The 13675-nt window shown below is 34.5% G+C and overlaps 1 protein-coding gene across 1 annotated transcript; it reads left to right on the forward strand.

Annotated features, from left to right (window-relative positions):
* The first annotated feature begins 2238 nt into the window (after positions 1-2238).
* On the forward strand, positions 2239-13267 carry LOC123872923 (indole-3-acetaldehyde oxidase-like). The gene is made up of 16 exons (XM_045917523.1): positions 2239-2349; positions 3293-3462; positions 3875-4035; positions 4908-5290; positions 5861-6084; positions 6178-6280; positions 6753-6880; positions 6986-7273; positions 7446-7730; positions 7806-8293; positions 9128-9311; positions 10256-10451; positions 10999-11768; positions 11853-12045; positions 12523-12636; positions 12737-13267. Exons 1-16 carry the CDS (start codon positions 2307-2309, stop codon positions 12805-12807), a joined length of 3801 nt encoding a protein of 1266 aa, XP_045773479.1. The 5' UTR covers positions 2239-2306; the 3' UTR covers positions 12808-13267.
* The last annotated feature ends 408 nt before the right edge of the window (positions 13268-13675 follow it).

Consider the following 13675-nt stretch of genomic DNA (forward strand, 5'->3'; position numbering starts at 1 on the left):
AACTTGAAACGGGAATGGAGGTTTTTGTTAAACCCATACTTACCTATCCCTTATCGGTTTCTTCACGGCATCGTGCCGGAACACTAAATCGCTTGGAGACACGGCTTTTGTCGGTATAGAGTGGTAACTAGCCACGGCCGTAGCCACCAGACTAAACCAGTGACATTGGCAGAACTGTTTTAGTACAATGGTCTATCATACGCCTCATGTTCAGATCGGACTAAGTACCTACTTGTCTTGCGCGTATAATACCTGGAGAATGGGATATCCCTGTGACATCCGGATCATCAAATAAGATGACTAAGACCTCTATAAGAAAACTAGAAAAGAGCTGATAACTTTCAAACGGCTTAACCGATTTTCTTCGATTATAGCTAAAAACACTCTCGATCAAGCCACCTTTCAACCAAAAAAAACTAAATTAAAATTGGTTCATTCGTTTAGGAGCTACGATGCCACAGACAGATACACAGATACACACGTCAAACTTATAACACCCCTCTTTTTGGGTCGGGGGTTAAAAAAGAAATAAAAATAAAAATGAATACTTTCTCTTAAGTAATTTTGTTCATACCTACTCATCCAATGTCGAGGTGGGTAACAATAAATTATACCTAGGTACTTAATTTTATTTAAACAACTGCAGTAATTTTCTTTTCGTCGGTGACGTGTTTCGCGGAGCATTTTGCTTGTTTTTCTCTCAATATGAATATTATTCCGAAGTTTTGTTTGGTCAACTGTGCAATTTAGTTTGTTTTTTAGGCGTATTGTTGTATCGCATGAGGATACGTGATGATGGTATCGCTTACCACTAGTACCTACCAACCATTTCACTATGATTAAATTATATCATTCAAGTCCAAGTCCGTCCGTCGCATACGTCTTTCTATAACCTCAGAAACGACTTTGGCGATTTTTATTCAGGCAGGTGTCGCTAATTGGGCAGGAATGGTCTGTTGTGTCTATGATTGTGAAAGAATCAGTGCACTTTCAACAAAATGTGGCTCGGCCAGGTCCTAAACAATACCTAAAATTACACACATTTTAGACACATTTTTATCGTAATATCAGCAGTATTTCATAGAGAAAAATGGGGAAAACATTCAATATTTTTCTACCTTACAAGGTACAACCTTACCTTACCTTAAGGTTTTTTTACCTTACAGGGTTTTTTTATGTATGATCCCCGATTACTCAAAGACGCCTGACCGATTTTGAAAATCTTTTTTTGTTTGAAAGGGTTTTGGTGGATTGAATTGTGCAGGTGGTCCCATATAAATTTGGTGAAGATCTGATTAATATCTTCGGAGATGGAGAACAGCTTAGTAAACAGTAGCGTTTTAACTAGGCATAGTATATTATAGTACTTATAGTACAGTGGGTCCCTAAAAATTGTGGAATAAAAAAATAAATAAAACCGACTTCAAAAACCACAAACGCTAAAAAGAGCGAACATAATAGAAATAGTTAAGTACACATTCTGTGAAAACTACAGTGTTACGGTTAACGTGATATGCAGCCTACTAACGGATAGACAGACGAACAGCGAAGTCTTTGTAATAGGATCCTTCGGGTACGGTACCAAAAAAAGCAGCACTGAAAAATAATTGCCTCTTGGGTGTTCTTGGGTTGGTTATGACGGCGTTTGCGCGGTTTGCACAACCTTTGAATCTTAGGTTGAATCTATAGCGCACACTTTGACTTTGCTTAGACCTAAGTTTCAGTTAAAAAGAGACAGATTTATGCCAGCAGTGTAACGCTGTTTCGCTTTAACAGTGTCTTAATAGGGCTCTCTCCGTCACTTACTCCATACAATCGTAGTTCCCATTTCATTTGAATATTAAGCAAAGAAAGTCCATGAAATTTTGCAGACATATTCTAGAAACTAATATCTGTGCCTGTGGTGTTTTAGATTTTTTTTAAATATGTAGTTTTAGAATTACAGGGGCTCAAAGATTTGTATGTGAATTTTTAAGACCGCGTAACTTTGAAACCGAATATTTTAACGGAAATCTGGAAAACTACAGGCATAGATATTAGTTTCTAGGATAGGTATGTCTGCATTTCATGGACTTTGGTTGCTTAATATTCAAATACTATAAAAACTACGATTGTATGGAGTAAGTGACGGAGAGACCCCCTGTTAGTCGAGCAAAGTCAAAGTGCCGCACTATAGCAGCCTAGTGCGGTATGCCATCACCTTAAAAAATTCGCCGCTTGTACCTAAGCTATCTAGTAGGTACCTATATAAAGATGCTTGCAACAGAACACTGTTTTAATTAAATTAAGAACACAAGTGGTCACAGATGGCTTGCGTCGAATTCACCGTCAATGGGAAAAAATGTACAGGTAATTTGAATTGATTTTGTTTATTAAACTTCACCGTTACCCACTTAGTATAAAGCTCTTGTTACCTACTTTTATTTTAAACTGGAGGTCCCGGGTATGATTCCAGGCAGGGGCACATATTTTATAATTTCTTGACCCTAGTGTTCGTATTTTTAACACCCGTTTCAAATTATTACAGAAAAACAATTTGATTATACTTCTGAGTTTTATAATTTTAAGGAATGAAAAAAATTAAGATTATTTTATTTATGCTGTTTTCACTTAATTAATTAGTTAAGTACCTAGTACCTGTGCTAGTACCTACAGGTAATAGGTACATAACGTTTTTAAACTATTTAAACAAATTATAGTCATTACTTTTTTTTGCCAATTTTTTTTTTACTAAGAAAATATTACAATAAAACTTAAAGCTAGTCTTATCTAATTACTATACAAATCATACCCGCGTGGAATGGTGCCAAGAATACCGGCTGCATTTCCACGCAGGACAGCCAGGCTGATCCGTTGCGCAAAAAAATGAGCCAGCCATTACTTGCCTAATGATAGTAAAAATAACTTATACATATATACTACCTTTAGAAACTGATTAATAAAGTTCAAGTAAAAAAAATCAAGTAAGTACATATGTTACTGTCTCCTTAATGAAATAATTTGCATGCCGCTCTCATTTGTCTTGATTCCCGTAATTTGTCACGGTAATCATACAAATGTATCCCGTGGTAATTATTTACATCTTAAGAGCCCGAACACACGTTTATTTTAAGGGAATGGTTTATTGAACTGAATTTTGAGGTGAGGATAGATTTACAGATAATATTGTCGTCGATAGTTAATTCAATATAGCATTTGGAAGGTTTTTGATGCCACATATGCAAGAAATTAATTGTTGAATTATCTTGGTTTTCAAAGGTCTTTAATTTGAAATGCTGTATGTATGTTCTAGTGGACAGCTCCCTCCACCGGGATACGACCCTAAATGCCTACCTCAGGTACCATTTAGGTCTCCCCGGAACCAAAGCCATGTGCAGAATAGGAATATGCGGAGCGTGTATTGTGAATGTGACTGCGCAGAGAGAGACCAGTGGCACAGTTGAAACATTTTCCGTGAATTCTGTAAGTAACTAACTGAAAATTTTAATCTCACTACCTAACACTCATAAATTAATGAGTAACGCAATAAGTTATTACCAACGTACATAGAAATCAATCCTTGTCAGACGGGGGATCAATCATAATATGACCATTCTTTAGTATATTTATTTTAAGTAAGAATACTTAAACTTAAACTAACTTTAGGCTGATAAAGTTGGTTTGTGTTGTACCGAGGTATGTATAAATTAGGTATATGGATCACGTAAAAGTTGTGTCTAAAGTTCGGTTTTTAAGGTGCACATTGGCTTCTATCGACTTGCTTGAATACCGTTTCTGCATGTTTATAAATTCCCTCTTTAGTTCACAACCTAACAATATCCCGTAAAGACAGGTTCATGTCATCTACTGATTAGTGTGATGGTTTATTATCTAGTGCCTGGTGCTTGTATTCTCCTGCCATGGATGGGACATCACCACCATAGAGGGCGTCGGCAACCGATTGAAAGGCTACAGTGAAATTCAGAAACGCATAGCCGCTTTTAATGCAACCCAGTGTGGATATTGTACACCTGGTTGGGTGATGCATTTAAACAGGTAATATATTTTTAGATTTATGTTGAAACTACGCACCCACCTTGGTACTTATACTACAAGGAAGTTACCTACTTTTATAAAATATGGCATTTAGATTCCCTGACAACGCATAATTTATGAAATGTTATATAAAAGAATAATTTAGCAGATGGATTATTTACATACATCGATGTTTACATAACTCAACAATTGAAAGAAATGAAACATGACGTGTGGATTATCATATAGTCTGATATGGATGTTTGAACAAGTAGGTACACAAGTGTAAATTAAAAATTTATAACACCCCCGACGATCCAGAGTATCTGAGTTTTCCAAAACATCATTTTCAAATAAATAATTATGTATTTAGGCAACGTCCATCTTGACAGCTTGACATTTGTCTATTGACATAATATTATGAACCTAACGGTTATCTAACCTTCTTTTCTACAAGAAAACTAGAAAAGAGCTGATAACTCTTAAACGGCTGAACCAATTTTTTTAGATTATAGCTAAGAATACTCTCGATCAAGCCACCTTTCAAACAAAAAAAACTAAATTAAAATCGATTCATTCGTTTAGGCGCTACGATGCCACAGACAGATACACATCTGTGTATCTGTCTGTGGCATCGTAGCGCCTAAACGAATCTATCTACACAGATACACAGATACACAGACACACAGATACACAGACACACAGATACACAGATACACACGTCAAACTTATAACACCCCTCTTTTTGGGTCGGGGGTTAAGAATAAAGAAACTAGGTACAATAACTTTAAATATCTACATTCACTTAAGTACCAGTAAAATTATTTTTTAGATATTATTTTGATGAAATATTATTTTACTAATTAAGATGCTTTTTTTTTTAAAATTTGCAGTCTCGCAGATAAGGGCCTTAATATGGTTGAGTTAGAGAATTCTTTTGGGTGCAATACGTGTCGCTGTACAGGTTACAGGCCCATTTTAGACACAATTAAGTCATTTGCTATAGACGCCAGTCCGGCGCTCTGCAAAAAAGTTGAAGAAATAGAAGAGCTTACAACTGGCTTTAACGACAAAGCCAAAATATGTGACCGAAAATGTTCGACATGCAGCGATGGTGATTGGAGTTTAATTAACAATACAAATAAATGTAGTCCAATCATAATAACTTCTGGGGAAACAATGTTTATGAAGGTCTTTGAAGAGGATCAGATATTTGACATGATTGATACTTGTGGTACAAAACCCTATATGCTAATTGATGGAAATACTGGAAAAGGTAACCCAAATTTGATATGTTTTCGATATATCTAGCTTTACCATATTATTTTCCTACTGCCAAATTCCAAATTAAACGGTCCAGTAGATTTGGATTAAATTGGCTGTGACAAATGGACGGATTCTGTGTTCTTATCCTAACGCACAGAATCCTAAAGATCAATAAATTCAAGTAAACCCAGGATGCATGATAGATATTGTAAATGTAATGAAACGAAAGGTACATATAGCAATGATATTAGAAGCAAAATAGATATAATATGTGTAATGATAATGAACCTACTATGATGATCTGATATTCAAATCTAAAGGAATACCTACTGATTTATCTTACTAATATTAAGTACATTATAAATGTGAAAGTTTTGATGTTTGCTGCTTTTTCACGTGCAATGACTAAACTGAATTAGCTGTGGAATGGAGACAGCTTACATCCTGAATTGACGAACCCCATGGCTAATTTTGTACCGAAAACTCAAAGAATGCCCGCGAGATTTGTAAAAAACTTTTACCTACGCTATCCGCGCGGACGAGGTATCATCTAGTTATACTTTATAATTTCTCTTTGCAGGACTTATAAAAGATTTTGAGTATCCACTTGCTATAATTGATATCTGTGACACGCCATCCCTAAAGCGCTACTACTATGATCAAAACCTAGTTTTAGGAGCAAACGTTTCACTACAAGATTGTTTGGAAATATTCAAACAGGCTGCATTAACAATGGATGAATTTGCGTATTTAGAAGAATTTGCTAAACATTTTGATTTGATTGCCCAAATGCCAGTAAGAAAGGTAGAGTTACTAACTAATCTATCATATTTCTTAAACATTACTCTTTAAAAAAATAGGAAGGTTTTCTAAGAGTTTTTATTTTGGTAATTACAGATGGGATCATTGGCGGGAAATATCATGCTGAAGTACAAAAACCCTGCTTATCAATCTGACGTGTTTCTATTGTTCGAAGCCATAGGGGCCACTATTACAATACGTAAGCCCTATTTATTCCTTGTCCAATCAATTGGTAAATTTCGAGTGCATATATGAAGGTCTCTGCAAGTAGGTATACAACAAATATGGTGAACAAAGTATAAGTATTATATATGTAGATAAAACAGAATTGAAGTAACAAACTCGCATCTTAGCTTGCCTGTACCTTTTTTGTTTTTGTAACATCTTTAATGTTTACCTATATTCGCAATAAAGAAAGAATTTAAATTTAAATCTATAACGTTTGACTATAAGTATACTTATTTGCTTGTAATTTCTCAACTTACAAGTGGATTTATATATTGAAGACCTCAACTTTATTTATTAAAATATACTTACCTATTATTTTTACTTTCAACAAGGACGTTTCTTCAACTAAAATCTGCTACATAACAATTTTCCATATTGTAATGAAGATTAAACTGAATGAAGAAGGTACTTATATACGTACTTATTTCCTAATTTAATTTCAGGTGATGAGAGTGGTATAAAAACTTCCTATTCTATGGCATATTTTCTCCAAATCGACATGCACCGCAAACTAATCGTGAGTTTTCATTTGCCACCGGAAGATTCACTTCATAAATTTAGGAGCTATAAGGTATACCAATTTACGTATTATTAATTGAACAGAAATGAAGAACATAGATAATTATGTGTTGTAGGTATAATAATATTAATAGTGATTTTTTAAATTTTGTTCTAGATAATGCCAAGAAGTCAAAACGCTTTGGCCATAGTTAATGCTGCTTTTAGTGTTAAATTTGACAACGATTGTCGTATTGACTCAATAAGTATAGTTTATGGTAACATTTCCCCTGATTTTATCCACGCTGCCCAAACAGAAGGATATTTGAGAGGAAAGAATCTATTTAACAACCAAGTATTGCAAGGAGCAATTAACGTTTTAAACAAGGAAATCATACCAATAGACAGTCCCCCGGAACCATCTCCATGGGCAAGGAAGAAGTTGGCAATAGATCTGTTTTACAAGGTACTTCTAATAACTATGTATCGTAGTGCTATTTATAATACATTCGGTGGTATAAATAAGTAGATACCTACTACCTACTAACATGTAGTTTACATTGATACATAAGTGGTTGCACATATTTTCAAATGCGTATTCTCGCCATTAATTAGGCTTAAATTGTATTTTCTTTCAGTTCGTTCTTAGCATGACTCCAGATGGAACGATTTCTCCGCGGTACCAAACTGGGGGAGAGTTAATCTTCCGCCCTTTATCCAGCGGAACACAGAATTACCAAACAGACCCCTCACTGTATCCTCTAAATAAACCAGTACAGAAACTAGAAGCTTTATTACAATGTTCTGGAGAGGCCCAATATGCTAATGATATACCGCCGATGCTGAGTGAAGTATTCGGAGCATTTGTATTATCAACAGTCTATAACGGTGATGTAGACGAAATTGATGTTGCACATGCACTGGTAAGCTTACATATAAAAATAATTTGTCACGTTAATATAAAACTAAAATGTTTGAAACAAGTTATCTACTTTCAGAAATTAGATGGTGTCTTGGCTTTATATACTGCCAAAGATATACCAGGAAAAAACTCGTTCACCGTTCCTGGAATACAACTCGAAACAAATGACGAGGAAATATTGGTCGAAAAGATTAAATACAATGGACAACCGGTAGCAATAGTAGTTGCCGTTAGTCAAGACTTAGCTATAAATGCAGCTAAAAAAGTTAAAGTAACATACAAAAATGTCCGAAACACACCACCAATTTTAACTATAAATCAAGCTAAAAAGTTCAGCGATAGAATAAAGTCAGGACCTACGATTGAGCCACAAGGCAGAGGAAATAATATTAAGAAAATAATTAAAGGTGTATTTGAAGCAAAGTCCCAGTACCCTTATTATATGGAACCTTTGACGTGTGTAGCAGTCCCTGTAGACAATGGTTTGGAAGTTTATGATGCAACTCAATGGATGGATTTGACGCAAATTGCAGTAGCTCGATGCTGCAATATGTCTGAAAGCGAGTAAGTTTATAGGAATAAAATAGAAGATAACTGATAGGAATAAAATAGAATTATAGCACTTGTAGAAATATTTAATTATTCAAATAAACTTTTACAAGTACTTTTGCATCTTCAAATGCATGTACCATTGGTCCGGAATGCCTTTCCTACGTTATTCAAATCCAGAGCGAACAGAAGGCCTTATTCTTAGGGCGCCTGTCAACTGAATTGGAATGGAGCGGAGATGTGTTACAGACTAGTCAGTGTATTAATTGATTACGTCATAATTTTATCATGGCATCTATCAAGAATATGAATATTTGAATTTTAAGAACATAGAAGAGCAATATCTCAATATCAATGATTCAAAAAAATATATTTCTAATGTGTAAACTTTTTTATTCAGAAAGTAATAATACAGATTTTCACAAATGTTAAAAATACTTAAATATAAAAATTATTTCTAATTGGATTTATCGAGTAATTTTTTATGAAGGATTTGATTTTATTAAACTACTAGCTGATGCCCGCGACTTCGTTCGCGTGGATGTAGGTTTTTTAAAAATCCCGTGGGAACTGTAGCCTATATGCTAATCCAGGGTATAAACTATAATCTATCTCCATTCTAAATATCAGCCCAATCCATTCAGTAGTTTTTGCGTGAAGGAGTAACAAAACAAACATACACACACACACACACACAAACTTTCGCCTTTATTATAGTATTATTAGTGTGATAGTGTGATTCAAGTAAACAATCAATAAGTAATATTCAATAAACAATTTAAGTAAATAACAATATTAGGAAGAATATTATTTGACGAAATTATGTTTTTAAACGTGTTAACATTTCAGTGTACATCTGAAAGTTCGTCGTATAGGGGGTGGTTTTGGCGGGAAAATAAGTCGTAACGCGCTAGTAGCGTGCGCCTGCGCAGTTGTTGCAAGAAGAATGGATCGTCCTTGTAGATTCATATTGCCATTGGAGACAAACCTTGTTATTGCCGGAGGGCGATTGCCTGTTGAGTGCGAATATGAGGTAAGAATTTGCATTGTCGCTTTCTATCTACAATTCTTTTTAAAGAATATTAGCCATGCTAATCATGACACCTCCAATTAAGCGTAAAGCTTGTGCCAGGAGTGGGTACGACAACAGTGCAACGGGTGGGGTTTGAACCACCGACCTTTCAGAATTCAGTCCGCTCCTTAACCGTTGAGCTATCGAGGCTATAATACTACTAATAATAATGTAAATACTGAACAAGTCATGCCCGTCTGGAATGGTTATCTAATAGTTAATGGTTCCTACGTCAGAAGAGTAAAAGTGAAAGAATTTCTTCATCTCATTTAGTCTTGTTACAATGATTAGGTTTAGATTTCAAAGAATATCAAAAGATGTAAGAAAGTTTACTAGATACATATATTGTAAATGTAATATAAGTAGTTTATAATGAAGATGTCAAAAACATTACTGATAACAAAAACATTAGTATTATAATAACGTGACAGTTTATTGAGGGCATCATTAGACATGTTTTTAACCCCCGACCCAAAAAGAGGGGTGTTATAAGTTTGACGTGTGTATCTGTGTGTCTGTGTATCTGTGTATCTGTGTATCTGTATATCTGTCTGTGGCATTGTAGCGCCTAAACGAATGAACCGATTTTAATTTTGTTTTTTTTTGTTTGAAAGGTGGCTTGATCGAGAGTGTTCTTAGCTATAATCTAAAAAAATTGGTTCAGCCGTTTAAGAGTTATCAGCTCTTTTCTAGTTTTCTTGTAGAAAAGAAGGTTAGATAACCGTTAGGTTCATAATATTATGTCAATAGACAAATGTCAAGCTGTCAAGATGGACGTTGCCTAAATACATAATTATTTATTTGAAAATGATGTTTGGAAATCTCAGATAGTTTGGATCGTCGGGGGTGTTATAAATTTTTAATTTACAATTGTATATCATTAAACACTTTTATATTATAATCAGGTTGGCGTTGACGACAATGGCGTTATTCAGTACTTATACGCTTCAATCACAGAGGATGCTGGTTGTTCTCACAACGAGAATCTTTTAGATTTCGTCGCAGGTGCCTTCAAAAGCTGTTACAATACCGAGTACTTTAGTCTAAAGACGAATGCTGTACTTACCGATTTAACTTCTAATTCTTATGTTAGAGCCCCTGGTGAGTTTATATTAATGTATATTTACTTGTGTTATGTATTAAAAATAATTTAAATTATGCTAGTCAAATCTATTTCAAACTTATTATAATTTTATGTAGTCTGAAAAGTGAACACTCAAAGGAAATTTAATATTTTAAAAATAAATATCAAAAATGGTGGAACCGGCGGTATTTGAACCCATATATTTCTGGGTAGGTATAGAGCATAGCGCTCTAAAAACATTTGTAAGAATTTCCATTATATTATGCTTGTATAAAAAATAATACACAATAATTAGGTACATGACCAAGATATCGATTGAAGAAGAAGTAAAAGTACGGTAGAAGACATAGGTACACTGACCAAGATTTGCTAACTCAGACTTGCAGTGAATTCTCATTTTGCACGGACTATTACTAATTTAACTAAATGACTTTATTAAAAAAGTCATATTGCGTATCTTGCTCTTATTTTTCACAAAAGCTGCGAAACAAATTGTTAGGGAATCTTCTACCAATCTTGTACTTCTGCAAATTGCTTACGTAAATAAAACTTCTTCTTTTAAAGGTACACTGGAAGGAGTCATGAGTATAGAAAACATTATGGAACATATTGGTTTTGCCTTAAAGAAAGATCCAATTGATATTCGTTTAGCCAACATGAGAAAAGATGACAATGATTTACCAGAGCTTATAGAAACTCTAAAACACAAAGCAGATTATGAAAATAGATTAAAAGAGGTTGAGGCATTCAATAAAAACAATAGGTGGATGAAGAAAACACTCAAAGTTAACACTATGTTTTATCCTGTACAATATTACGGAAACTACACTGCCTTGGTTTCTGTGTATCGTGGTGATGGTACAGTAACAATAACAACAGGTGGCATTGAAATGGGGCAAGGTGTTAATACTAAAGCTGCTCAGGTTTGCGCTTATGAACTAGGAATACCACTCGAAAAAGTATCAGTTATTCCTAATTATTCATTTGTAGCAGCGAATAACGTTTTCTCAGGTTCCAGTATCGTAAGCGAATGCATTTGCTACTCTGTAATAAAAGCATGTAGCATTTTGAAGGAGCGATTAAACCCATTGAAGGATCAACTGGGCGATCCAACATGGATGGAGTTAATACAAAAAGCTGGAGAAGAAGAAATGGATCTGAGCGCGCGTTATATGATGAGTGATTCGGAACCAGATTTGCATAATTACAGTGCGTTTGCTGTTACGATTTTGGAGGTTCAATTAGATGTACTATGTGGAAAGTTTCAAATTAATAGATGTGACATACTGGAAGATGTTGGATTAAGTGCCAATCCGAATATTGATATTGGTCAGGTAATATAGGAACACATATAAATCTGTAGTGTTGACTCAATAATAATTTTAAACTACATTCTTTTTTTACTTTTTTTCATTTAGATAGAAGGTGCTTACGTACAAGGCTTAAGTTATTTGACGTATGAACATTTCGTCTACGACAAAATAACTGGGAAGAAGTTAACAAACAATGCACTGACATATGAAACATATCTGGCTAAGGATATTCCAGTTGACTTCAGGGTTCACTTGAGATACAATTCTAAAAATACCAAAGGCGTTTTAGGATCCAAAGGTATAAAAATTCTTTATTTCCGAGTTCCCTTATGTATGGGCCCAAGGTATGGCCTTAATGAAAACTGGCATATCCCTTTCAGTTAGCCCGCATCTCTTATTGCGTTATCGCATTATATTAGACTGCATCATCACTTACCAACAGGTGAAATTGCAGTCAAGGGCTAACTTGTATATCTGAATAAAACATCACAAGGCTTAAAAATAATTTGTTTGATCATAATAATTGTCATGTAATAAGTATCATCATAATAAGTATCATAGTAATGTTCCAGTAACAGTATTGGTAAAAAAGCAGATGGGATAGTACTTTGTAGATGGTATAAAAATCTTGCTTTTTTTCTCAATTACTTATTGATGATAATAATTGAAAACGCTGATTGTACTTACTTATCATTTCATCTCTAAAACTGTTTAGATTGGACCTAAAAACCAGTGTCCAAGGACTTGGTTTGATACATCAATGATTTATTTTTAGCTGTTGGAGAGATGGGTATCTGTTCATCACCTGGTATAGTTTATGCACTAAGACAGTGTATATTGGAGTCACGCAAAGATTCTGGGCACGATCCTAACGAATGGTTTGATCTTGGTACGTAATTTTTTATATCTTATATGAAACTGCAAAGGTAGGTATAATTTTAAATAGACATTAGTAGATATTATTTAAATTATTTTTTCAATCTTTCCAGATATACCTGTTACGGCGGAGTCGTGTCTAAAAGCACTGGATGTTAAACCAGAAGAACTCCTGTTATTATAATCTTTGATGATAATTCTAAATGACACACTATGTAGTAGGTAGTATTTAGGTTTATCAGAATTCGGAACACTATTATCAGACATGACCTAGTATAGAGTCTATACAACGCACCTGTCTGTTAAAACATGTCTACAACTAGCCTGAAATGTGCTATTTTATTCTAGTTTTAAACAACTGAATCAGACTGTATCTCTGTGAATGCGTTTGCCTACCTATATACATCCTGCATACATATTTTCATAACTTTTACAAATAGTATATTATTATAATTTTAGACTCATGCAAAGTCAGATTATTATTTATTGGTTTGTGGTTTTTACTTACGTTAGTATAATTTGATAATTTGGCAAGAATTTCATATTATAATGTATTTAGTGTCAACAATTTTCTAAAAGCGGTTATTTTAATTTTTAGTTTCTTGTTTTGATAATTTTTACGTTGTTTAATTGCATTGTCTTTGTTTGTGGCACTTATAAAAATCTATGTTGAAAAAGTTGTTGTTTTGAATTCCTTATGTAGTTACCCTAAGGGTGAGGCCAAACGGACGTATTTTTTTGAGGTGTAAGTCGCGTAATTTCGGTTGCGTAATTTCTGCTGCATTCAGTTTCATACAAAAGTCCAGTTCATGCCACACGGCGCTCAACTCATTTTGCGTCGCCGTGTGGCACGAACTGGACTTTTGTATGAAACCGAATGCAGCAGAAATTACACGACCGAAATTACGCGACTGACAACTCACACAATTGTAACGCTCGTTTGGCCTCACCCTTACTAGTATTATTCAAGATTCATCATCATTATCATCATCAACCTATCGTAGGCTCATTACTGAGCACGAGTCTCCTCTCCAAGTGGGAAGAATTTGGCC

This window comes from Maniola jurtina, chromosome 16, assembly GCF_905333055.1.
Source record: "Maniola jurtina chromosome 16, ilManJurt1.1, whole genome shotgun sequence".
Classification (NCBI taxonomy): domain Eukaryota; kingdom Metazoa; phylum Arthropoda; class Insecta; order Lepidoptera; family Nymphalidae; genus Maniola; species Maniola jurtina.

Coding starts and splice junctions, on each gene's coding strand:
- LOC123872923 (XM_045917523.1), top strand. CDS start 2,307: ATGGCTTGCGTCGAATTCACCGTCAATGGGAAAAAATGTACAG. Junction 4,036..4,907: donor TGGGTGATGCATTTAAACAG/GTAATATATTTT, acceptor TAAAATTTGCAG/TCTCGCAGATAAGGGCCTTA. Junction 10,452..10,998: donor TTCTTATGTTAGAGCCCCTG/GTGAGTTTATAT, acceptor CTTCTTTTAAAG/GTACACTGGAAGGAGTCATG.